This window comes from Pezoporus occidentalis, unplaced genomic scaffold (assembly GCF_034315485.1).
Source record: "Pezoporus occidentalis ecotype Australia unplaced genomic scaffold, CSIRO_AGI_Poc_V1 ctg92, whole genome shotgun sequence".
NCBI classification, from domain to species: Eukaryota; Metazoa; Chordata; class Aves; order Psittaciformes; family Psittacidae; genus Pezoporus; species Pezoporus occidentalis.
In genome coordinates, this window is record NW_026916284.1 from 1191541 (window position 1) to 1216440 (window position 24900).

Here is a 24900-nt window from a genome sequence, read left to right on the forward strand (position 1 = left end):
CTTTAAGAGAAGTGAAAGCTGCGTTAATGCAAATCATGCAGAGAGGTGGGTTTAACCAGCTGTTCCCTGATAAGGGCTCTGTGCCTTTTGGAAAGGAACACAAGTAAAAGCAGAGATCTTGTAACACAGGATTTATTTTTACAAAGACCAGCCTAGAAGGGATATATGACCAAATGAAAAAGGCACAGTTCAAAGAGGCTCTTGAGGCTTTGGGTGCTCTGTGCTGTTCATTCTGGCCTTGGCTCAGCACCACTGCCTTTGTGGCTCTTGGTGTGGGAAGGCTGATCAGGAAACCTGCTGGTGAGCAGGATGCTGGCAGCAGATCCTGCTGTCAGGAGCTTCTCTAAAGAAGCCTCTTGGTTGGAAAAAAGCCAAGAGTTCACTACTAAAAAGGATGTTTTAATGCTGTGTGTAACTGACTTCTGGTGTATCCTAGAAAGGCAGAGAGAGCTGGGGTGGTTCAGCCTGGAGAAGAGAAGGTTCCTAAGGGAGACCTTAGAGCAGCTTCTAGTGCCTAAAGGGGCCAACAGGAAAGCTGGAGAGGGGCTTTGGACAAGGGCCTGCAGGGACAGGCCAAGGGGAATGGCTTTAACCTGCCAGAGGGGAGACTGAGATGAGCTCTTAGGCAGAAGCTCTTCCCTGTGAGGGTGCTGAGGCGCTGGCACAGGGTGCCCAGAGAAGCTGTGGCTGCCCCATCCCTGGCAGTGTTCAAGGCCAGGTTGGACACAGGGGCTTGGAGCAAGCTGCTCTATGGAAGGTGTCGCTGCCTGTGGCAGGGGTTGGAGCTGGAGGAGCTTTAAGGTCCTTTCAGCCCAAGCCAGTCTGGGATTCTCTAAAGCTGTCTCAGGTTGCCAGGGTGCATCAGCATGGGGCTGTCCTGGTGGCATGGAAAAGGGCACCCAAGTAGCCAGATTAACACCCAAACCCCTCGTGTCTGGCCCAAGGTGTCCTGGCATGCTCCCTGCCCTGGGCGCTATGGTCTTTTGATGTTTTCCACCTTATAGTTGCCCCTGATGAGGGAGTCGAGGAAGTCGGGGGCTACGGCCCGGAGGAGCAGCAGGTTGCCCATCAGCCGGGTTGGGTAGTGCAGCTCCCGCTGGCGCAGCGCCCCGCTCTTGATGATCTCCAGTGCACATTCCTCCTTTGGCGCTGGTTTGTGCCGCACGGCGTGCGAGACCGCTCGCACCGCGTTCTCTGCAGGGACGGGAGGAGCAGTGTCAGATGGAGGGGCTGCCGTGGGCACTTGCTTCCTCCAACAAACTGAGCATCGGTCCTACTTAGAGTAGGTAGAACTATAATTATAGCAATGGCCTTCCCGTTCCTTTCTACCTCTTGAGTCACCACAGGGTGGAAGCTCCACCTCCATGGGTTTACTGCGAGGATAGCAGGGACAGAGCTCTCAGACCACACTTTAAGGAGATGGAGTTCTGTTTCCATGATTGCACAGCCCCTGCAGCCTGGGTTCCAGCAGTGGTGGAAAAGCAAGGTGCTGAGCAGCCTGGGGCTGCAGGGCAGGTCATGGGCTTGACTTGGCTCTGCCTGGAAATGCATTGTCATGGGGTCCCAGTGATGCTGAGCTCACCTGTGTCAATGTAGCCCAGGACGCAGAGTGTGATGGAGACGTTGACCTTTTCCATGATGAATTCCTGTCTCAAGGAGCTGAAAAACCCTTCCAAGGCGAACTTAGTTGCAGTATAGGGAGCAATAAATGGGGTGCCAATTCTACCTGGAACAGAGACACACCAGACATCAGGGTTTGTGTAGTGGGCAGACCAGGCTGCGTGGCTCTCCCTTCCTCTTGCCCTTCAAGTAGCTATGCTATTGAGGTTTAGGGAGTTGGAGTTTGCTGTGATGAATGCTTGAGAGAAATAAATAAATGCAGGAATGTTTAAATGCCGCATATGGCATGAAGTACCTTCAGTTGTGGGCGCTACTGTTTGTGTTTTGCTGTATGTATTCCTGTGTGTAATATGTGGCCATGCAGTGGTGTATCATCGACTTCAGTGCATGAAGGTGATTAGTGGATGCAAAGAGACTGGCAGAACAGGACATGGAATATAACCCCCCCAGAGGACTCAAATTGTGCATCCAGGATAAATCCTATGCTAATCCTGACTCCCAGTGACCTGTAGCTTTCTGCTATATGGTCCTTCTTCTGTCTTTTGAAGAGGAGGTACAGCAGGGATCCCCTGCAGGCAGAGGAAGGGATGTGGGCAGGGAGAGCCTGGCCCCTTGTGTGCTCACCTGCCATGGATGAAAGGACAACAATGCTACCATCACTCTCCTTCAGCATGGGAAGGGCAGACACTGTCATTGCCACGTAGCTGAGGAAGTTGATCTCCAGGAGCTTTCGGATGTGCCCAACATCCCCATCAAAGTAGTTGAAGTAGCTGTAACCGATGTGATTTAGGATGAGCATATCGAGGCCGCCTGCAAGCAGAGTGTGTTTGCTGTTAGGAACCAGCATCTCAAAACCAACCAGCTTTTTGGTGGCTGGGATGGTCCCAAAGCACCTACCCCAGGTGTTCTCAGCCTCCTTCACCACCACATCGGGGAACGTGGCGTCCTCCATAGAGCCGCTCACATAGCGGGCGGACGCGGCGCCCAGCTCCAGGCACCGCCTCACTACCTGCAGTGACAGTGAGAACAGTGGTAGCAATGGAATCCCCTCCAAGGACCACCCCATCCCATGAGGGCTGTTCCGTTTTGGGGTGGATGGGCAGCCGTCACCCTGTCCCACTGGAAGCCCTTCTCCCTTTATGGGAGGAGACACATTGCTCAGAGAAGTGTTTCTGGCTGCAGAGTTAATAGTACAAATATTTCCCATTTATAAATAGGAATATGATTGCTCAACTTTGATTTGTTGTATACAGGATGCAAAACCAGCTCAGACTTTGAGGAAGGGCAAAGGTTGATCAGACCAGGCCCTGGGCAGATTAGTGGTGATGATCAGAATTCACAGCTGAAGACTGCAGAGAAGGAAACGCTGTGCTTTCAGCTTTGACCACACAATTTGTTGTGGTAGGGGTGTCGGTGTGTTAGAACAGGGGAGACAGTGGACTGGATCTGTGGGCTGCGTGGCATCCCCACATGCATAGGATAGGGTGGATATCTGTGTGCCTGTGGGGTTCAGGGTTGTGAATGGGGTTTGCCAGCCCGACATAAGCTCTGCTTGCCATTTACTTTCTTCAGCTTGGCCTCCGTGCGTGCTGTGAGCAGGAGGTGGGCCTCCATGCGTGCGAGGTGATAAGCCATCTGCTCCCCGATGCCGCTGCTGGCTCCGGTCACGATCACCCGCTTCCCACGGAGCATCTCTGGAGAGGAGGATGCAGAGCTCAGAGCTGGCACAGCCCAACTGCTCCCCATCCCTGCCCCTGGTTGTTAATCCCAGTTTGGTGGGGAGCATGTGTGAGGCTTGAGCTCTGCATCCAGCCTGAGAGGGCTTTTGGACATGGCAAGGGTTGACAAATAGAGTGGGAAACTGCATGTTTTCTAAGTAAATACTTTACAGAGATCAGGCTGCTGTTGTGATTTAAGCCCAGCCCAGGTAGCTCAGCACCGTGCAGCCGTTTGCACACTTTTCCCCTCTTCAGGCAGGATGGGGAGGACAATCGTGAGAATGTAACCCCCACGGGTTGAAGTAAGAGCGTAACAACTGAAGTATAATACACTGCTACTGCTACTAAGGGAAGTACCAAGGGGAGAGAATATAAAACTCAAAGGGGGAAAGGAAAAAAAACCCAAGTGATGCACAATGCAATTGCTCAGCACCCACTGACCAATGCTCAGCCTGACCTGAGCAGTTTCTTTTGGGTACCTTCCCCCAGTTTCTATACTGGGCATGATGTGCTGTGGTATGGAATACCCATTTGTGTAGCTCGGTTCCGGTGTCCTCTCTTTTCTCCCTCCCAGCTTTTTGTGCCCCTCCTCGCTGGCAGAGCACGAGAGGCTGAAAAGTCCTTGATCAGAGTAAGCAGTACTGAGAAACAACTAAAACATTGTCATGTTATCAACACTGTTCCCAGACTAAAGCCAAAACATGGCACTGCACCGGCTGCCAGGAAGGAGAAAAATAACTTAGAGCTGAAACCAGAATCGTCGAATCATAGAATAGTTCGGGTTGGAAAGTACCTTAAAATCATCCAGTTCTGACCTCCTGCCATGGGCAGGGACATCTCACCCTAGGCCATGTCACCCAAGACTCTGTCCCGCCTGGCCTTGAGCACTGCCAGGGATGGAGCATTTACTGACAACCATGCACCCCAGCAGACCCACTTGTATTTCCAGGAGCTTTCCTGTGTGGTGCAGAGTGCTCTGACCCCCTGCACTGGGTGTTAACTGTGCTTCTCTCCCATCCCTCAGCCCTCCCGTGCTCCAGCTTTTCCATGTGTGCTTTGAAATGCCCTTCCAACAGCCAGTGCTCTTCCATGTGGGCACACATTGCTGCTCTGGCAGCAGCCTCGCTGGTTGTGGGTTTAAATGTGATTTTCCAGTGACTTACCTTCATTGAAGTTCTCGGGAGCTGAATAAAAATAGTAGGCCAGCACCAGTCCCAGCAAAGGGATCAAAATCTTCAGGATCAGCCCCATCCCTCTGCAGAAGTACAGGCAGGAGCAGGACAAGCTCCAGAGCTCTGCCTGCAGGGAGGTGGATGTGTCAGTAGGTTGCAAACGAGGCGGGGAGTGATGGCAGTGTTCAACTGGTTCTGACCTTGCACACGTTTTTGCTTGTATCTGCTGGGCCCTCCTTTTTGCTTCCGGTGATTCAGCAAACATTAAACTAATGAATGGGAAGTGTGCTTTGGACTTTAGGCTGTCCCTTTGCACTCTTGTCCTGCCAGGAACAATAGAATGGTTTGGATTGGACCTTAAAGCTCCTCCAGTTCCAACCCCTGCCACAGGCAGGGACCCCTTCCACTGGAGCAGCTTGCTCCAAGCCCCTGTGTCCAACCTGGCCTTGAGCACTGCCAGGGATGGGGCAGCCACAGCTTCTCTGGGCACCCTGTGCCAGCGCCTCAGCACCCTCACAGGGAAGAGCTTCTGCCTAAGAGCTCAGCTCAGTCTCCCCTGGGGCAGGTTAAAGCCATTCCCCTTGGCCTGTCCCTACATCCCTTGTCCCAAGCCCCTCTCCAGGTTTCCTGCAGCCCCTTCAGGCACTGGAGCTGCTCTCAGGTCTCCCCTTAAGGAGCCTTCTCTTCTCCAGGCTGACCCAGCCCAGCTCTCTCAGCCTGGCTCCAGAGCAGAGCTGCTCCAGCCCTCGCAGCATCTCTGTGGCCTCCTCTGGACTTGCTCCAGTCCAGACTTTTAAAGGGCAAAATCCACTCTATGTGCTGGTTTGTGTAGGTGATCTCAGGATAACCTGCGCAGTAACTCTGGTTCCTGAGTTTGTCTTAGAAAGTGAGAAACAAACAGATCCTGGGGAATGCTTCAATGGGAAGGGTTTGGGGAGGCTGCACACTGCTTTATCTCAGGATAGGTAATGGTTGGTGCTTAGGTGGCTGGATCCATTTGAGATGTAAATGCATCAGCTTGGGCACTGCTGTCAGTGCCCAGGAAGTGGTGTGGAGCCCACTTGGGCTGTGGTTTTTGCATTCCATGCGCATCACTCATGGTGCCTGAACTCTTAGCCTGGGGTATCAATGCAGCAGCTCCGTCCATCTAGAAGGCATCTTCCAGTTATGTTTGTGTAGTAATCTACCAAGTTTGGGAAGTTTTATTTGGGTAGCAGAGTGCATTTAATTTGGCCGTAAAGCCAGGAAAAAATAGGCTGAAGGGCAGTGTCCTGGGTTCAGCAGTAGCAGTCATTTTTCTCCTCCTTAGTTTAGTTGAATCCTTCTTTTTCATCTATGCTAGGACATTAGGAGTGAAGCCGTGGCTGCACATGCACAACAGGCAGTTATTCCCAAAATGAAGCAATGAGGGATTATCACAAGGACTCTGCTGCCCCGTGGAAGGCGAGTCGGGGGCATCATGGCGGAGCAGAAGGGATAAACCCCGCAGCGAACGCACAGTTGGGTTAGAGACTTTTATTTCATAACTGGCTTGTTCCCCATGTTTCCCTCAACCGGGAATACCGGGAGGGGACCCCCCTCCCCATCCCGCGCAGCCCCGCATCTCCGACGCGCCCGGCAGGACCCGTGTCCGCCGGCAGAGGAGGGTGTTGCACCGGGGAACCCGAGCTACCGGTTCCCCGAGCCCGCAGCTCCGTTACCGGGGGTCGGGGGCCGGCGCTGGCCGCTGCCCATGCGGTCCAGCCGGTACCGGCTGCGCACCAGGCGGTCCAGCAGCTCGGCGGCGCAGTCGCGCAGCAGCAGCGGGAGCCGGGTCGAGCCGTAGCGGTAATAGAGCTCCCGCCGCCGCAGCGCGCCTCCCTTCAGGATCTCCAGCGCGCATTCGGCCCGCGGCGCCGGGGGTACGAGCAGCACGTCCGCGGCGGCCTGCAGCGCGCGGTCTGCGGGAGGGGGGAACGGCAGCATCACCGGGGGGGACCGGAACAGGCACCTCCGGTTCAGGGCTCAGCCCGGGGGGGAGAGAACACTGCCACCGAGGCGCCCGTCCCGGTGGCGGGAAGCCGGTAAAGAAGGGCTTGTAAACGCTAAGCGTGGACCTGTCGGTCTGCACGTGGAAAACAGTAAATGCGTGAGATTGGGCTCCCCTCCGCTGCCCGGTGCATGCAGAGCTTGCTTTCCCACCCGCTGTTGCATCACTCAATGGCGTTAATGGGAGGTGGGTGGCACGAGGAATAACGGAGTGATTTGAGTTGGAAGGGATCTTAAAGCTCATCCAACTCCAAGCCCCTGCCACAGGCAGAGGCGCCTTCCACTAGAGCAGGTTGCTCCAAGCCCCATCCAACCTGGCCTTGAGCACTTGCACTAACTGAATTGCAGGTTGTAGTAGCGGCTGGCTTTACATAGCATGGGGCAAGAGGCAAAAACCACCAATAAGGGTGGGTTTTGGTGGGAGAGAGGTAGAATCACGCACACACCAGGAGCAGTGTGTTTTGCTTGCCCTAGAGCAGGCCGAGAGGAGAAGCAGCAGCAGTTAAAGGGGAGAATCAGTAGCAGAGGGAGTTGAAGGGCAGGATGAGAAGCTGAGATGATGCTCAGCACCTGGATCAAACAGCACTGATCTTACCAGTGTCGATGAAGCCAAGGATGCAGAGAGTGATGGAAACATTAATGTTCTGAATGTGGAATTCCTGCCTCAGGGAGCTGAAAAATCCATCCAAGGCAAACTTAGTTGCAGAGTAGGGGACCGTAAAAGGAAACCCGACTTTACCTGGACACAGAGTGAAGGTCTGTTATAGCACGGAAAGCTGCTCTGCCTGAACCTCTCCTTTGTCCTTCATCAGATAAACTCCCTTTTGGGTAAAATCCAAGACTGGTTTGTATTGAAAGGGACCTTAAAGCTCATCCATCTCCAACCCCTGCCACGGGCAGGGACCCCTTCCACTGGAGCAGCTTGCTCCAAGCCCCTGTGTCCAACCTGGCCTTGAGCACTGCCAGGGATGAGGCAGCCACAGCTTCTCTGGGCACCCTGTGCCAGCGCCTCAGCACCCTCACAGGGAAGAGCTTCTGCCTAAGGGCTCATCTCAGTCTCCCCTCTGGCAGGTTAAAGCCACTCCCCTTGGCCTGTCCCTACAGGCCCTTGCCCAAAGCCCCTCTCCAGGTTTCCTTTGCCCTTTAGGCACTGGAGCTGCTCTCAGGTCTCCGCTTAAGGAGCCTTCTCCAGGCTGCCCCAGCCCAGCTCTCTGAGCCTGGCTCCAGAGCAGAGCTGCTCCAGCCCTCCCAGCATCTCCGTGGCCTCCTCTGAACTCTTTAGAAGCATACTTTACTGTTAGTAAAATGTCACCCTGGCACCTGAACAGCAGCGTTAATTTTCCCACAGGCTTCCAGCTCTTTTAAGGTCTTAAGGCCAAGGCTCATGTCCCTGCTCAGGGTACGAGCGACTCGCAGTAACTATGAAACCCTCAGGGGGGAGAGATGGAGCAAAGTTTAAACTCTGGATGCTGAGCTGATCAGAAGACAAGCCACCATACGGGCTGGGAGGGGGGACATCTGTTAGTAATTTAGTTTCCTGACTTAACAGAAATCTATTAAACAGAGTCATGTTTTTGTGAATAGAGTCAGTCAACAACTCCCTCCACAAATATTAGCAGGAACTTGACCTACCAAACCAGATGGACACGCAGAGAACTGATGCAGTGCGAAATCACTGGGTTTCCGCTTTCCTCCCCCAAAACTGGGGGTGTTTGAGCTCTGCTGCTCTAATGGCCCTGACAGCAGGATGTGGGATTTAATTATAGGGCTTGTCAAAAAGCACACTGGGGTGATTGGATTGTATCAGAGAACAAATTCCATTGAGAAAATGCAAAACAGATACGGATTTAGGTTGTGTGTGGGGGTGTTTGGGTGTGTTAAGCAGTTATGGCTCCTTTAGAATGCCTGGGACTCTGCATGCTATGTGTGAAAATCAGCCCACGGTGTCTTTTGACTGCATCCCGTGTCACCTACCTCGCTTCCCACTTACCTGCCATGGAGGAGACCACCACGATGCTGCCCTCACTCTCCTTCAGCATGGGCAGGGCTGACACGGTCATTGCCACGTAGCTGAGGAAGTTGATCTCCAGGAGCTTTCGGACGTGCCCAACATCTCCATCAAAATAGCCAAAGTACGACGTGCCCACGTGGTTAAGAATCAGCATGTCCAGGCCTCCTGTGAGCAGAGGGACAGGCATGAGTGCTGGGTGGGAAAGGGCTACAACCATAAATCAGAGCCGTTCCTGGGAGCAGAGTAAATGTAATCAAAAGAAATCAGGTTTTTGGGTCAGAGCCGTGGTCTCTCATCTCTAGAGCAGGGGTTTAGCCCAGATGGTGGCTGCTAGTAAATGTTTTATTGTGATTTGGGGTTTTGTTGGTTCAAGACACAAGTGCCGTGGAGCAAGGGAGGTCACCCTGGAGGTGTCTGTGGGCCCGGGGAGGAGGAGTGCTCCACACAGAGCTGAAATACTGCGTTTCCACAGCCGTGACCCATGACCGCAATAGCAGGGCTGCTGTGGGCCTGATGGTTTCAGAACCCAGTGGCTGGGGGTGATGAAATCCAGGGCTGTGGTACTGGAACAGGATGTCACGAGGGCACCGAGCTGAAATTGAGAGCGCAGTTCAGTTTGAGTGATGAAGCCAGGTCTGAAAGGGGCAGAATTAGGGGGAAAAACTCCCTCCTGTCTCACCCTATCTCCATCTCACCCGCTTCTTTTAGCAGGCACATGGCAGAAAGGCACATGTCCAAGGTGAGGTGCAATATTCCCCTGTCACTGAACGTACCCAGTGAGGTCTGTGCCTCCTTCACCACGTGCTCAGCGAAGGCCATGTCCTCCATGGTGCCGCTGATGTACTGTGCTGATGCTGCTCCCAGCTCACGGCACCGCTCCACAACCTGTCACACCAACAGCGTGCATCAGAAACCGCTGCCCTGCCCCAGGGAACCTGGTGTGGTAGCAAAAGAGGGTGTCTGCGTTCCCTGGGATGTGGTTTGGAGTGTTGGGAGCTTCAAAGGGAGCCTGAAAACAGATTCCTTTGGTGAATGCGTTACCCAAGGCAGTCTGGCTCTTTATGGGTGCTGGAATTGCATGTGTGTAGGTGAGCAGGAGATTGTATATCATTGCCATGGAATGAGGGTGTGTGTGTGCTGAGGGAGCCTGTGTGTATGGGCCTATGTGTACATAACTAAGCAAGTTCAAATATCATAGTATGTGCTATGCAGAGTGCATGTATCTGCAGAAGAGGGACTTCTGTGCAGGCAGGAGCCCCAGGCAGCATGAGGATGTGTAGCCATGAATGTGACTGTGCTTGTCTGGCATTTGTGCCATGGCAAGTACATGTGCATATGTTCATCTGTGTACCTGTGGTGCAAGGCTGGCCTTCACATGTTAGTGTGTGCACTGCCATGAACATGCATGTGAGTGCTCGGCTTGCCATTTACTTTCTGCAGCTTGGTCTCTGTCCGTGCTGTGATCAGAATGTGGGATCCCATCCGTGCCAAGTGATACGCCATCTCCTCTCCAATTCCGGTGCTCGCTCCGGTGACAATCACCCTCTTCCCTTTCAGCATCTCTGCAGACCAAGGCACAGGGATTTAAGTTATCCACATGCTACTTAGAAAAGATATACATTAAAACCTCCCCTACCACCTTTCAGAGTAAGTAAACTGGAAGCTCAGTGAGCCTGCGAGTGCAAAGGGTCCAGCACCAGGGCATCTCTTCCATCTGCTGGGAAAGGCAGCTCCTCACTGCCTGCAGTGCCATGGGGACAGCGCCTTTTTCCACAGGTCAGGACGCAGCTTATCACCACCCTGGCTATTTTGTAGTGGAAATCACCCACAAAGTGCATGCTTCAGAACTCAGAATCCAACATTTAAGTCATGGTTGTAAATTCTTCTGCTACACAATGGAAAATAGAGTGTCCAGAGCCCTCTTCTCACACCCGCTGCCTCACCTGCTCCCTCAGGCAGCGTTTCTGCATAGTCCTTGCTCATCTTGATTTAATATCTCCGTTAAAAGAACTTGCCAGTATCAGCCACCACACAAAGGGCTCAGACGTACTTTGGTCCGAGCTCAGTTACAGTTTCTATGCAAAACACTCAAATGTGGCTTTAAACAGTTTTCCTTAAAGACAGATTCGCTTTTAATACTTACCCGGTTTGAAAGTCTCCCTCGCAGAATAAAACCAGAAGGCCAAAACCAGTCCCAAAAAGGGAATGAGAATCTTTTGCAACTGACCCATCCCACTGTGGAGCCAGGAAATAAAGCATGAAGAGAGAAGGGAAGGAAAAGTCCCTCTGCTGAGCTGCTGCAGAGGGAAGCAGCGATGCCAATCCTTTAAAACCTGTTAGTGAAGGAGCTGCAGCTTCCAAAGCACTGGAAAAATCAGAGCTGGCTGGCTGAGGGAAGCAAACCCTTGGGTTTAGGTGGCAGAGCCTCGGCCTACCCGGCGGTGCCGGTTGGGTTCTGCCCGGCTCTTTTCATATTTCCTGTCCTCCGTTAAAATGCAGAATTTTGCACAACACCCTGAAGAGGTGTGTCTTTGCCGAGCAGCATCAAGTTTCACTTGGAGAACATCAGAGGCAGCCCCGGTGCAGGTGGTTAAACAGCGCCTTTTATTCCTGCTGGCATCTCAGCTGGGCGCATGGGAGATGCGGGTCAGGTACCGGCGGCCCCTCTGCTGCAGGGTGACAGCCAGCTCCATCTGCATTAAAGGTCCTGTGCTGTGATCATAGCCTGGTTTGGGTTGGAAAGGTCCTTAGCTCATCCGGTCCCAACCCCTGCCGCGGGCAGGGACCCCTTCCACTGGAGCAGCTTGCTCCAAGCCCCTGTGTCCAACCTGGCCTTGAACACTGCCAGGGATGGGGCAGCCACAGCTTCTCTGGGCACCCTGTGCCAGCGCCTCAGCACCCTCACAGGGAAGAGCTTCTGCCTTATATCCAACCTAAATCTCCCCTGTTTAAGTTTAAACCCATTCCCCATTATCCTGTCACTCCAGTTCCTGATGACGAGTCTCTCTCCAGCATCCTTGTAGCCCCCTTCAGATACTGGAAGCTGCTCTGAGGTCTCCACTCAGCTTCTCTTCTCCGGGCTGAACAGCCCCAATGTTCTCAGCCTGTCTTCATACAGGAGGTGCCCCAGTCCCTGATCGTCCTTGTGGCCTCTGGACTTGCTCCATCAGCTCTGTGTCGTTATGTTGGAGACACCAGAACTGAACACCAGAACACCATCGCTGATCTGCACCCTGAAGCAGCTTTCTGACACCACGATGCTGGGGAGCAGGGGCCTAGCAGCGTGTACCATTGCTAAACAGCTCCAGAACCACTTTGCTGAGACAGATGAGGGAGAAGGGGCTAAGCTGAGCCCATCACCAGGGATGCGGCCACCCTGGTTCTAAAGGGGCCACTGAGGCACAGGGAGGTTTGGAGTGAAACCCTGGCTTCTGATTTCTGCAAAGAAATAAGGGTCTTTGCTGCTGTGGTTCCTGCTTTGAGTTTTGTAAGAGGTTTTGACTTATTTCTAAGCGAATATATTGTGAGGAAACACCACTTAACGTCCGCTTGCTCCCTGAGTCTTGGCTGCAGCTCGTTCAATGCCATCGATCTTATGCAATAGGTGCACACGATGTGCAAGCTTTGGTCTGGTGCTGGGATCTTGATCCTAGAGTACAAGTACCTGCAATGTGCATGGAATGGGGATGCTGCGGTAGATTTGTGTGTTCCTGAAGCTGTCTTGTGAGATTCTCTGCTTTCTTGGCTAGGGGAAAACATGTTTGTTGGGACCAGAGCCTCATCTGCAGTGTAGGGGCTGCACCGTGGTCTGATTTACGTAGGCACAATGCTGCAGTTGTCCCTCTTGGAGCCCTCTGCCTGAACCAGCCAGGAGGAATTATTTAAAGACATCTTTTTCCCCTATTGCAGCTTTCAAAGAAAGATGAGTTAAATTAGGAGCTTACCTGGTAGGGCAGTGGGGCTCTCCGGCATTGCTTCTGCTTTATAGATTATTATTTCCTTTTCTGCCTTTCAACTTCATTCTCAACCGAGAAGCCCTCATCCCAGCTTGGGAAAATACCACCAGTATGGTCGCTCTGCTGCTTCCTCCCTCCCTCCCTTTGCTTTGGATTTGGGTTGTGATCATGGGGCAACCATTTCATTCCTTGACGTGAAAAGCAGAGTGCACTTACCTCAGCTGTGATCTTGTCTGTGTTGCCGGCAGGGAGGGGGACCCCTTCCAGGTATTGTTGTTTATTACTGGAGTTGGGATACTGCAGTAAAGCAATAACTGACAACCTTTGTGCACTGTCTGCAAGCGTGTGGGGAAGGTATCATGCTCCTTGCTCTGCATCAGCACGGGGAGACGTGGGCCTGGAGGCAGTCTGCTGGGTACGGAGCCAAATGCTTCTCTTGCCTCGATGCTGTGTTGCTTAATGAGACTTGTGGGTTTGGGTTTGGTTTTCGTGCAAGACAAAGTAGCTGATAATGACTGAAATACTGCATGTTTTGGACGCACACTTTTTATAGCACCAGCTTTGCGTGTGCCACTTAGGGTGTCTCATGTGGAAATGAAGCGTGGGGATGCTGGCGCGGTCCCCATCGGGGCTGGGGGCCGTGCTGCAGGCTCTGGCCACCCTTGGCTGCTGCGTGGGTTTGCTCTTGGCCGCTGTCACCCTTGCAGGGTGCTGCTGCTCCTCACTCCCACTCGCAGCTTTTTCTGGGTTTGTTTTGCTTTCTGCAGCGTAAGAGCTTGTTTTTGACTGGTTTTAACCTCCTCCTGGGGGTGGGGAGCGACGGGAGGGAGAGCAGGGCAGGAAGAGGAGACTATGGAGAAGTGTTTTCCCGTCCCAGCTGGTGCTGGCCCTGTGCTGCCAAACCTTAGTGCCTTGGCAAAGGGAGCCCAGTGGCATGTCCGGCTCCAGCCCCATGTGAGTGGGAGCACTGGGAGCAAGGGGGAGATGCCTGTTGCTTCTGAAACTGCTTTACCCAGATTATGAAGGATGCATCCCCCCCACTGGAAGTCATTTCTGCATCGCTCGCCTGTTTGAAGCGTGTTTCTCAAGGGGGTGATGCTCGGCGTTGCTCCAACCGCTCTGCACAAGGGGGGTTCTTCATTTAGTGCCGCCTGGAGGAAACCCAGAGATGAAGGAAACTTGTCCTGACAGCAAGCTGGCAGAGCACAGGAGGGAGCTGCGGGAGAGCCCCCGCTGTGCCCACAGCCCTGTGCTGCCTGGAAGGGAGCACGTTCCAGGGCAGGGCTGTGGCTCCAACAGGCTTCTGCACGCAGCTCGGGGACTTGGAGCCCTTGGCAGGGGCTGGGATACCACTTCTGTCGTTCTCTTTTGAGTGATCCTTGTTTCTTTCAACTCACCAAATCCTTGTTAATGCAGAGGATTCCCCCTCCTCCGCTTGCCTTTAGCATGTAGACATTTAAACAGTATTTTGCTTAGCCAGCTTTCCCAGCATACTTTACCATGAACACCATAATCCCTTTCTTTGCTGTGTGGAGGCCTCAGAGCAGCCTTCTATCTGAAGGGGGCCCACAAGGGTGCCGGAGAGGAGCTCTTCATCAGGGACTGTAGCAATAGGACAAGAGGGAAAGGGTTCAAACTTCAGCAGGGGAGATTTAGGTTGGAGATAAGGAAGAAGCTCTTCCCTGTGAGGGTGCTGAGGTGCTGGCACAGGGTGCCCAGAGAAGCTGTGGCTGCCCCATCCCTGGCAGTGCTCAAGGCCAGGTGGGACACAGGGGCTTGGAGCAAGCTGCTCTAGTGGAAGGGGTCCCTGCCCAAGGCAAGGGGTTGGAAGTGGATGAGCTTTCAAATCCCTTCCAACCCAAACCAGGCTGTGATCCTTTACAGGTAGGAGCATCACCGTGATGAAGCGCTGCCCTCGGTTTCACTCGCATTAGGCTGATGTGGATGTCAACATAATGCTGTTGAGCCATGACAGATGTGTGTGTGTTTTGGCACAGCCACGTGCTGCCGTGTCCCGCAGGCGGTGCTGACATCCTGCAAGCACCATCGCTGTCACGGCTGTGCCACTCCTGGAAAACACACTCTCGGGTCCTAGGGTTGATGCCTCTGTGACTGGGTTTGGGTTGACACAACACTGCTTCTTACTGCCGGTGCAGGTGAAGTGCTGTCATGTTCATATCATTTCTAAGCACTAAATCACTGGGGTTTTCACACCCAGTGTGACCAAATCAGGAATTGCTGCCTTGATGTTTGATTGTTGGTACTGTGGCTGCTTTGGGTCTTGGCTGCTGTCCATGTTCCCAGTCCCCTTGGTGTTGGGTGACAGGCTGATATACTTATCTGGGCCCCTAAATTTAGCTTGGCAGCTCTTGAAATACCCAGGGTGCAAACTGCAAATATCAAGTGAGAGCTCTCCGAAGATATTTGGCTCATGCCTTTGGAGCAATTGGCCTGCGAGGGAGGGCTTGCAGGGTCTTGGGTGGCCTTCAGCTTCAGGTGTTGAAAGCCTGGACAGCAGTTCCAAGCTGAAATAGGATCTTTGAAGAGGTGCTGCAGGATGGGTACAAGTACTCAACAGGTTTCACACCAGCTGCAGTTTCCCTGAGGATTTAATGCACCAGGAAAAGTCACATTTACAGGGTAAACTGGGTTCAGACAAGTCTTAAAGAGAACAAACAGAAATCAACCTCGTGCAAGCTCAGCAATGAAACTCATGCTTTGGGCAACATGGGGCTCTCCTCAAGAGCTAATCCTTCAGGAGTTTGGTTTAACTTAGCTGTAAATACTCCTTATGCTTTATGTAGCTTGCCTGATGCGTTCTTACTAGTACTGACTCTTCATCCGGTTGCTCTCTGGTATATCCCAGTCCTTAAAACTTGTCTTTGTAATTCACACAGGGACTTTTGGAATGACTTTGCCGTGCTCTGTTGTGTGTGGATGCTGTTTGCTGGCTGCATTTGTGCCAGTTGTACTGGCCAGGATTTGGTGGGGGAATAGAGCTGTGAGGGAGGATTGGGAGGTGGAGCTGGGAAACAGGCTGGTTTGGAAAGCTATGCCGTGGTTTAAAGGCAGGGAAGTTCGCTGAAGCCTTTTAATCTAACCCATCTGGCAAGTCTGTCGTTCATCACAGCTGAAGTGGTGTTGAATGGATTACTAAGCCTCCATGCACCCTGAATTTATCGTTGTGGCTGAAAGATGGTCATTGTGGTAAAAGCAGCCATGAATACGTGTCTAAATCACCACTCTGCAGAGAGCCAGGCCTGCCTTACATTAACACAATCCCCTGTGGAACTGGTAACGCATAGGCTTGGCCCCTTGGGCTCCCCTTTCAGGGTAATACGTGGGCAGTAACAAACTTTGAACTTGTAGTACTTCAGGAGGCAGGAGATTGGCTTCTGCGGGACACGACTTCCCCAAGGTGGCTCCAGAACTGCCAGTGCAGTGCGGTGATTTAGCTGTCTAATCCCATTAGCTGTCTTAGGAGGAGCTATTTTGATTGCTCCATGAACCTCTTTGCTTTAAGCTCCTAAACCCTGCGACTGGATCGCTGTGAAGAGGGGGTGTGGGCAGCAAGGCACTGGCATGATGAGAGGAGGCCATGTGTGTGCTAGGAATCTTCATAGAATCACAACCTGGATTGGGTTGGAAGGAACCTGAAAGCACATCCAGTTCCAACCCCTGCCACGGGCAGGGACACCTTCCACTAGATCAGCTTGCTCCAAGCCCCTGTGTCCAACCTGGCCTTGAACGCTGCCAGGGATGGGGCAGCCACAGCTTTTCTGCTCCATCTCCTCATCATTTAAATTTCCCTATCCCAGGAGGCAGGATGGGACACCTGGAACTGGTACAGAAGTGCTAATCTTGGGACCCAATGTGTGATGACCAGAGTTTGCAGCTACGTTAGGCAAAGATGTGATTCTGATCTCTGTTTAAGCTCTTTGTGAACTGTTTAGTTCAAGTGTGCTGCTGGGAATTGCAGGTCAGCTTTCCCTGTCCCTGAGGCTGTGCCGCAAACATATAACGTGGAATTGTGGGGGAGGATGATGGATGCTCAACAGTTTATGGCTTTCTTCAGGCCTGAGTTCTTCCATGTCTTCCCATGAAATTTCCATTGGTATCAATGAGGTGTTGGATTGTTCAGCCTTGCCAGAGACCTAAGGCTTGGTTATGGACTGAAAAGTACTTCTCAAAGGCCATTTTAAAGTGTTTTTTGCATGAAGAAAAGGTGCTTTACACTTGATTGAAAGCTTGAACAGAGTTTTTGTGTGGGATTCCTCCTCCAGTCTTCTGTCCCACCGGCCACTGAGCACATAAAGAGGGATTTTCTGTCACAGGTGTGACTGGCAGGGCTATTTCCCTTCCTTCTATAGCACAGACTCTTTCAGCTCTGGCTCTCTGGGCTAACATTCCATAGTCCCCAATGCCACAGATTCCTATTAAGCTCAGGAAAGGGTTTTAAATAGGTGCAGGTGCTCTCATGAGGCTGGCAGTGCCCTCAAGCTTGGATCTCTGTTTCCACAGCCTCCAGCCTGGCTCTGCCATCATGCCTCTCCATGCCTCAGTTTTTCTGTCAGCTCTCTACCAGTGGAAGCTAACATTACTCTGCACAGTGGGGTAGCTGGGGTGTGTGTGTGTGAGGGATCCTGGGAATGAATGACAGATGAGCTTTAAGGTTTTAAGCTGTGCAGCAGCCATAGCCTGTTAGTGGATTGCTGGGGGATGGACAGGGGTGGGTTCAAACAGTTCTGGGCCATGGCAGAGACAAATGTGTGCCATTAAACCCACATAACCCCATGAAGTACAACCCCGCCTCCAACTTGGGGCATGTTTGTCTCCTAAGGTAAATGCCACCTTCTCCCACTACCTGAGTTGGACTATTTTGTAAGGGGAGCAGCTGCTGGAGGTACAGAAATGCCACCCCATCAGCCCCAGCACAGACTCAGGAGTGGGATTTATTGTGAGGGTGCAGTCACCACCCTCAACTGTTCCCTGGGCACCCTCAGCTACCCCAGCCAAAGAGCCAGAGGTGCCAGTGACACATATTTGCACATCAGAGATGGCTTTGAGAATAAACACAGCTCGAGAGCATTGGTACCATATAAAATATTTATTGATCTTGCAAAATGTTGTAAAATGCATCTGTAATAAAAATAAGAAACCATGCTGTGCATCTTGCACATGTTTATACCAACAAAAGGTATTGTTTCCCCACTGCTGCACAGCAGCAAATATAACCGTTCACTTCTTCCAAGTCTTGCACTTGCGGTCTCCACCTTCAGCCAACACTTCTCTCTTCTTGCTGGAACCACCACCAGGTACAACGGGACAGCAGAGTCTTGTGCTTGGTTGCTCAGCGGGCACCCCTCCGGTGCAGGGCTCTTAGGAGGCGTGCTGCCTGGTCACCAGGGCCCTCTGCATCACTCCCGGCTTCTTGCTCTTTCCCAAGATCAGATCCTCCTGTTTGTGGGGAAGCGTTTGCTTTTGCCTCGGGGCAGGTCTCTTCTCCTCCTCTAGCCTCCCTTCAGAGGTGAAAGGACTGCACACCGTCTCCACCAGACCAATGACCACCCCAAAGAAAGCCAGCACACTGCCCAGCATGTACAGCTTCACCATCTTCCTGTTGGGCTTCTGGCTCAGCATTTCTTTGGCAAAGGGAATCAGCTCATGCATGGTTTCCATTTTTCTTTATTGCAGTGGGTCTGGAAGATGTCAGGTCTACAAAAGAAGGAGAGGGACATAGTTAAATCCAGCTGCTTTTTCCCTGTAGTGCTCAGAGCTCTCCAAGCAATGCAAGCTCTCCCCAGCTCTGTTTTAAGTTCGGATTTGGGATTTTTCCTAGAGGCTCACTCCAGGAAAACACATCCACCCATGCCCCCCCGGCTGGGCAGACCCTTCCCGTCCAGCCAGACCCCCTCTGTTCTTCGCACAGCATCCCCTGGTACCCCACATCTCATCCCAGCGCATCTCCTTACCCAGCGGCGGCAGCTGCGGGGCGGGGAAGGCTGCGGGTTGGCTTCGGCTCGGCTCGGCTCGGCTCGGCTCCGCTCGGCAGCTGCTCCCCTCCGCTCCCCGCCGCTGCCTTATATCGCCGCCGGGGCGGGCGGGACCAAGGCGGGGCCCCGGAGGGGGTGGGTGGGGGGGTGCCCCGAGCACGCGGCCAGCACGAGCCGCTTCCCGTCCCCCATCGGCTTGGCAGCTCCCGCCCCTGATCCCCGCCAGGCTAAAAAAAAACCTCTCTTTTTTTTTCCTTCAATTTCCCGTTTTACAAAACTCCCTGGCGCCCCCCCCCCCCCCCCGCAATGTCCGATTCCAGGGCCAGGGATCTTAGGGATGCTCTTCCACGCTGCTCCTGTAAGAAACGCTGAATGTGTTACAGGAGCTTTGCGGAGCTGGTGCTCAGGGGTGAGAGTCTGCGACCACAGCGTGTAAAATACGTGAGTGCCTGAGTCTAGGGCTTGGGTTTGCTCATGGTCTGGTGTAAGGTTTGGGTTGGTGCGCAGTGTGCTCCAGCACAGCAGGGAAGTGGGTAAAAACGTGCCCTGGTGAAGCATAACAGAGGTGTTGCCCGGTGAGGTACCCGAGTGATTAGCCTAGAGAAGGCATGAGCAAAGGCATTGCTCAGGACAAGGTGCAAAAATGTTTGTTAAAGGCTTCTATGGGTTCGTGGCAAGGAGAACTGTTAGAAATGGGTAGGCACAATGTGTGGCAGCACCTTGATGTCTCAGAAATAAAAGAGTAGCTGGGAATTCATAGAATCAGGTTTGTGTTGGAAGGGACCTTAAAGCTCACCCAGTTCCAACCCGTGCCACGGGCAGAGGCACCTTCCACTAGAGCAGCTTGCTCCAAGCCCCATCCAGCTTGGCCTTGAGCACTGCCAGGGATGGGGCATCCAATTCCTAAGCTAGTGAAAGTTACAGGCAACTTGTTAAAACCCTGCTTTTCCCTTTTCCTGCATTTGATGGGGAAACTCTGTAACCCCCCGCTGTGTCACTCCTTGTGATTCATCTAAAGGATGGAGTAGTTCCTTTTTGGGGAAAAACCGAAGGCTGCACTATCACATTTTTTCCCTGGCGTGCTGCCGGAGCTCCTTGCATCACTAGCACACTGCAGGTTGCATCATCTGCTCCCACCCGTGGCTCCATCCATGCACATGAACTGCTCTGGCTGGAAGAACCAGAATGCATATGGAAGTTACTAAAGCCACAAAGAAGTTGCTGAGATTTACAGCTTCTGGTTTTGCAGGGCAGATGATGGCATCTGGAAAGATTTCTCATCTGATCTGTAATGGTTGGGATGATGGGAATTGCTCTGCCAGGGTAGTGTATAGTATATAGTGTTGAGTTGATACAATATCAGCACTTTAAAGAGTGGTGGGTATATAACAGAATCACGGAGTGGTTTGTGAAGGGACCTTAAAGCTCACCCAGTTCCAGCCCCCTGCCACGAGCAGGGACACCTTCCACTAGAGCAGCTTGCTCCAAGCCTCATCCAACCTGGCTCTGTGCGGAAAGAGGTGAAGCTCAGTGGGAGCCTTCCCACTGTAAAGGAGGCTGCTGGTGGCTCCTCAGGCTGGATCTCCTGGAGGGGCATCCAGGGCTATTTGTAACCCCTGTTGTGGTACAGCCTGAAGCAAGCTGGAGCTGAAGGGAAAGGGGCAGAAGAGGGCTCTGAGGAACTGCTGCATCCCTTTTTCCTTGTGCTGGAGGATCTGCACACCTTTCCTTTCTGAAAGACTGCCCTGCGGGGTTGATCCTACCCAAGTTCTGCCCTAAACCCCTCAGAAGGGTTGAACTAGATGATCTTTAAGGCCCCTTCCAACCCACAATGTTCTCTGCAATTAAGTGATTCTGGGATGAGTCACCCCTCACTCCTCACATCCCGCACGTCCGTCCATCTCCCCCCCCGCAGCACATGTGCTGGCCGGGAGATCATTGCAGAGCAGGCAGAGAAAGGCTGCTGCTGACAACTCGGGCTTTTGAATGTGCTTAGGAAACTGATTGCAAGAGTGGCTGTAAAAGTTGCTAAAGACTCGTCTGTCCCTCCTCAGTGTCTGGGTTTGGGTTTTTTCTACGTTAAATAAAAGGTCCTTATCTTCTCTGCCAACTTGGCAGCAGAGGTTGCAGCTGATTCCTGCATTCAGACTGTGTTTTCTCTTTTGCAAGGCTCTGAAAACCGACCATTGCAGGAAAGCTAGCTGGAGCAGACAGCAATTAGACAGGAGAAGTTCTGGGTCACCATCCCTGCAGGCAGGGCTGGCTGCATGGCCAGGCTGCCAGCAATTTGGGGTGTTAAGATGGGCCGTAACCTCACAAGGATGAGCGGTGCAAAGGTCAGTGGGAAGTGTTGGAATCGTGACATTTTGCCTAAAAAAAGGTTGTTGATGGTGGTTTTTCTGGGTTGTTTTTTTTGGGTTTTGTCTTGCCTTTTATAACCCTCCTAAACCTTACATTTGAAGGTCTTTTTTCCAACCTGAAGGCTGGGAAAGGTACATTTTACTCATTAAATACCAATGGAGATGCCCATGCAAACCCCCAGTGCAAAGATGGGGAGCCATGGGATGAGCACAGAGATGATGCTGAGGGTTACCCAAGCGGCTGATAGTCATCTATGGCAAACACCTCTTACAGCAGCACTCAGATTGTGGTGATTTAATTAAATAACATTTAATTTTGTTTCAAATTCGAGTACCAAAGTCTGTGCAAGTTCCTTGTGTGGACATTTAAATTGGATTAAGAGTGGATAAAAGGATTAATGATTAACACTAAATTAGACTAATTTTAGCTGTTCCTAATCTTATTTAGGAGAGTCTGCACAAGGAGGTTGTCAGGTTTAATTGCAACTTTGATTAAACCCGGCTTTGTAGCTGGGATTGCTGCTGGAGTCGGACGTCATGTGGAAGCAGAGCTCTGCCTCAATTTGCCAAGCAGCGTAAGCACCTCAGGCTTAACCTGAATATCACGGGCCTGGGGAAGGCCGGGATGTGTGTCCGCTTGGAGCGGCTCAGGGAGATGATGCTCTGCATCCCGCCTCCGGCTTTGGAGGCTGCAGGTGAAGCCACACTGCAGCTCTGCCCATAGGAACCCACATTTAACTCTCCTGCTGGGGTGGATCGTCTTGCACAGGGATAACCTTGGAATGGGAGCACTGGGAGCTCTGCCCTTTGCAGGGAGCGTTTCCAGCACTGCAGAAGGGCTGGTGAGGGCTCGGCTCTGATTTCAGCTGTGTTCCTTGGCAGGGGCACAGCTCTGTGATGGCAGATGCCTGCCCTGGGCAGGTGCTGGGCACGCTGCGGGTGCGTGATGGAAGCTCCAGGGGAGAGCTGATGGGAGGCAACCATGGTGTGAGGATGACACTTGAGTAGGCCCCCACTTGGGAGCACTGTGTGCAGTTCTGGTGTCCCAGCATAAGAACATGGAGCTGTTGGAGCAAGTCCAGAGGAGGCCACGAGGGTGATCAGGGGCTGGAGCACCTCCCATACAAAGACAGGCTGCGAACACTGGGGCTGTTCAGGCTGGAGAAGAGAAGCTGCATGGAGACTTCTGTAATGCTTTTGTGCAGAGTTGTGAGTCTGGGGGCCCATCCTGCCCTTGCTGGGAGGCTGCCACGTACCAGGTGGCAGCTTGGCCTCCATGGCCACCGGAGATCCCGTTCCATTAGCCCAGGCTGTGGCTTTGGGTTTTGCAGAGGGACTTGAGCCAAAAGCCTGAGCTGACCTCTGCCTCTTGGTGACAGCTCTCAAAACGTGGCACAGCATCACCTCGGTGGGAGCACTGCTCAGGTGTGAAGATGTGCTGCCTCATCTTCCACAGCCGTGTGTGGGCAAGGGTCAGGGCCTGCTGGACTTTGTCTGTGACAAGCATGAGCTCTGTGATGTGGTCTGGGACGAGGGGCTGTGCTCCCTGCTCCAGCCTGGGGACGGGAGCCAAGATGGGGCAAACCACTTGTACTTTGTCCCGGCAGGATGGAGCCACACGTGCTGCAAGCCCTGTGTTTTAATTCTAGCAGGTAGGGCAAGGAGCAAGCTGCATCAGGAGCAGAAGGCAGTGTGACTTCCATTGCACTTGCGGTGTTAAGGAGCATACCTGGCCTAAAGGAAGCTCCTAAGTACCCAGGAGAACAAATAATGCAGGTCCTGTGCTGGGGAGGACCAGTCACCCCTGAGGCCTCTGTGTGTAGGGTTTTCAGGATGAGAGTTGGAATTTCATTTGGAATTCCTGAAATGCTTTTAGGAGAAAACATGGCAATCAGCAAACACAGTATTTTAAGTCGTGGGCTGGAGTGGGGAGGTGGCTTTGCTGGTCAGCTTTTACTTAAAATGGGAAAGGAGAAGATTGGCTGGAAGGAAACATGCTTTCATTCCTGAAATCAGGAATAAAAGTTACAACATGGGACAGCATTTCTTACCCCTGACTTATTCCCATGCAGCTTAAGTGCTTCCAGCTCCAGGTCTCATATTGCCTTCCAGGTTTTTGCCCCTTATCCTTCCACAACAAGGTGCACATAGGCTGTCCCTGGCCTAAGGATGGAGAGCATTGGGGTTTCATCCCAGCTATACAGTTGTACTCATTTAGCATCCTTTTTCCTTAATGGAGGTTTTGTGTTTCAAGAGATTAAGTGTTCTTGCACTCAGTGCCCTGCTCCTGATTTCCACTTCGCTTTGTGTTCCTCTGAGCTCTGGGGAGAGAAGGTAAAAGCTGATTGAACAGCATCACTGCAGCCTGGTCAGTGCTGATTAACTGGTGTCACACCTCAACAGCTACATGGAAAGCTGCTGCATGAGGAAGGTGTCCTTGGAAAGGGGTAAAGTGCTCCTGAGCCTTTAATCCAAACAAAGCAAATGTCAGATCAGAGGAAGTAAAACAAAGCCACTCACACAGGAGTCACATCCTGTTCAACTCTGGCTGCTCTCACTGCAGCAGGATTGTTTCCCAGTTCATGTCCCAGCTCCCACTGGGAGCTGCCCAAGGCTGATGAACTCTCAGTGCTTCCTCCACCACATGCATCCCGCTCCATCAGAAACCTCAGAGCCTAGGAAGAGTGCAGGGAACCTGACCTCACGTGGCAGCAGGGCTCCAGCAGCCTTCCTAGAGAAGGAGCCTGGTGATAAAAGCAAAGGCTTGGCAGGTATTAGTGTTGAAGAGCATGAGCTTGTGACAGTGAGTGACACACGTGCCTCAGCTGGCAGGGATGTTCCGTGCCCTCCCTTCTTTTTAGGGGGAGATAAGCTTTTAAACAGCTTGAACTCTTCTGATAGGAATCCATTGCTCTGGGTCCAGGATCGCATGATGCGGAGCTTTTCTGCCTCTGAAGAGCACCTCTGGGACAGAGAAGCTGCTGAGCAGAGACCTTGCATGCACCACAGAGCATGAGCTCAAATGATGATGCCCATATGAACATCACTGGGTGTGATGCGGTGGTGTAGTGTGGAGCAGGAGCAGGTTGTGCATCCCATCCTGGAGAAGGTGCTTCCAGCAGAGTCCTGTCCCCTAACACATTGTTAGGGCAGGGAATGTCCAGTGACCCAGAGCACCATTTCCTGCAGGAGCTGGTTGGTTTTGTTTTCCAGGGAATACCTTACCCAGGGCTCTGCCCCAGCTCAGCACAGGTTGGTGTAGTTTAGCTTCAGGCTAAACTGCAAAGGCACTGGAAGTCCTGAGAGCATCTTTCTTGTCCCTGCCCCTGATCACAGAGGATTGCTCCAGCAGTTTTTGTAGTGCTTTTTTACCATTCTGTCTCCTCTGTATTTAGCCAGCCCTGCTGCCTCGATGTGCCTCCATCTGTAACGCAGCCTCACTCCCTGGAACCCAGGACTGCGTTGTACAGGGTGAAACAGGCAGAGTACAGCCTGGAGCAGCATTTGAGCTCCTGTGTCCTATTGGGACTCAGAACTGTGCCTGGGACCCCCTGTCCCTGAGCACCCAGCTGATCACAGCTGCTTTTTTGCCTTCATGCTGTATTGATTTGCAGTAGATGCTCTGTAAATGTGACTGTTCCTTGCTTTTGGTCTTGTTTCAACTTGCAGAGCCTGGAATCCCGGGTGATGTTTTACCTGCTTTGGCAAATCCCAGGGGCCAGGCTGGAGGAGGAAAGGCTGAATTGAGTTATTTTGGATAATTCATTGAAGCAGCTTGCGTTTGAGGTAGGATTTTCCAGTCCTGTTTGTGTGACAGAGCTGCTTTACAGTAATTCAGGGTGGAGCATCACCATTTCAGAGCATTGATGCTCAGCATTGCTGGCTCTGGCAGGAGCTGGTTGTGCATCAATAGGTGGCATTTACAGTCTCTCCAAGAGGAGACTCAACCTCCTGGTTTGCCTACCAGTGGTTTAGGGGCTGGTTTTAAACCAGGTAGAACATGCAGCGGCCATTTAGCCAAGGTTTGCAAGAGTGCCATGTC

General features: G+C 52.5%; 4 protein-coding genes across 6 annotated transcripts in view; 1 reads left to right on the forward strand and 3 right to left on the reverse strand.

Annotated features, from left to right (window-relative positions):
* Positions 1–116: 116 nt before the first annotated feature.
* On the reverse strand, positions 117–4774 carry LOC134157022 (11-beta-hydroxysteroid dehydrogenase 1-like). 2 transcript variants are annotated; one of them, XM_062605550.1, is made up of 7 exons: positions 4711–4774; positions 4502–4631; positions 3184–3314; positions 2518–2629; positions 2245–2430; positions 1583–1726; positions 117–1194 (listed from the first exon to the last, which is right to left on the reverse strand). In XM_062605550.1, exons 2-7 carry the CDS (start codon positions 4587–4589, stop codon positions 974–976), a joined length of 882 nt encoding a protein of 293 aa, XP_062461534.1. In that variant the 5' UTR covers positions 4590–4631; positions 4711–4774; the 3' UTR covers positions 117–973. The 2 variants fall into 2 exon arrangements, with proteins under 2 accessions (XP_062461534.1, XP_062461533.1); XM_062605549.1 differs by lacking the exon at positions 4711–4774 and having other exon boundaries at positions 4502–4704.
* Positions 4775–6010: 1236 nt separating this feature from the next.
* LOC134157021 (11-beta-hydroxysteroid dehydrogenase 1-like) lies at positions 6011–11138 on the reverse strand. The gene is made up of 6 exons (XM_062605548.1): positions 10693–11138; positions 9981–10111; positions 9323–9434; positions 8529–8714; positions 7134–7277; positions 6011–6450 (listed from the first exon to the last, which is right to left on the reverse strand). The coding sequence occupies exons 1-6, from the start codon at positions 10778–10780 to the stop codon at positions 6179–6181; spliced, it is 933 nt and encodes a 310-aa protein (XP_062461532.1). The 5' UTR covers positions 10781–11138; the 3' UTR covers positions 6011–6178.
* A 6459-nt stretch (positions 11139–17597) lies between these two features.
* On the reverse strand, positions 17598–18557 carry G0S2 (G0/G1 switch 2). The gene is made up of 2 exons (XM_062605582.1): positions 18478–18557; positions 17598–18220 (listed from the first exon to the last, which is right to left on the reverse strand). Exon 2 carries the CDS (start codon positions 18182–18184, stop codon positions 17885–17887), a length of 300 nt encoding a protein of 99 aa, XP_062461566.1. The 5' UTR covers positions 18185–18220; positions 18478–18557; the 3' UTR covers positions 17598–17884.
* A 3970-nt stretch (positions 18558–22527) lies between these two features.
* Positions 22528–24900, forward strand: part of LAMB3 (laminin subunit beta 3) — a 28682-nt gene continuing 26309 nt past the window's right edge. The window contains exon 1 of one of the 2 annotated variants that reach the window (XM_062605501.1): positions 22528–22634. The gene's annotated coding sequence lies outside the window, so the exon portion shown is untranslated. Of the gene's footprint in view, positions 22635–24515; positions 24645–24900 lie in introns of those variants that run through there. The other variant, XM_062605500.1, reaches the window with a different exon arrangement.

What these genes read in the sequence shown, in the direction of transcription:
- LOC134157022 (XM_062605550.1), bottom strand. Translation starts at nt 4,589, where the DNA reads ATGGGGCTGATCCTGAAGATTTTGATCCCTTTGCTGGGACTGGTGCTG. An exon ending in TCCCGAGAACTTCAATGAAG is followed by an intron (nt 3,315 to 4,501) that starts GTAAGTCACTGG and finishes CCTCCTCTCCAG; the next exon opens with AGATGCTCCGTGGGAAGCGG. An exon ending in GGAGGCTGAGAACACCTGGG is followed by an intron (nt 2,431 to 2,517) that starts GTAGGTGCTTTG and finishes CTCTGCTTGCAG; the next exon opens with GCGGCCTCGATATGCTCATC.
- LOC134157021 (XM_062605548.1), bottom strand. Translation starts at nt 10,780, where the DNA reads ATGGGTCAGTTGCAAAAGATTCTCATTCCCTTTTTGGGACTGGTTTTG. An exon ending in CAGAGACCAAGCTGCAGAAA is followed by an intron (nt 9,435 to 9,980) that starts GTAAATGGCAAG and finishes TTGGTGTGACAG; the next exon opens with GTTGTGGAGCGGTGCCGTGA. An exon ending in CCTTGGCTTCATCGACACTG is followed by an intron (nt 6,451 to 7,133) that starts GTAAGATCAGTG and finishes CCCCTCCCGCAG; the next exon opens with ACCGCGCGCTGCAGGCCGCC.
- G0S2 (XM_062605582.1), bottom strand. Translation starts at nt 18,184, where the DNA reads ATGGAAACCATGCATGAGCTGATTCCCTTTGCCAAAGAAATGCTGAGC.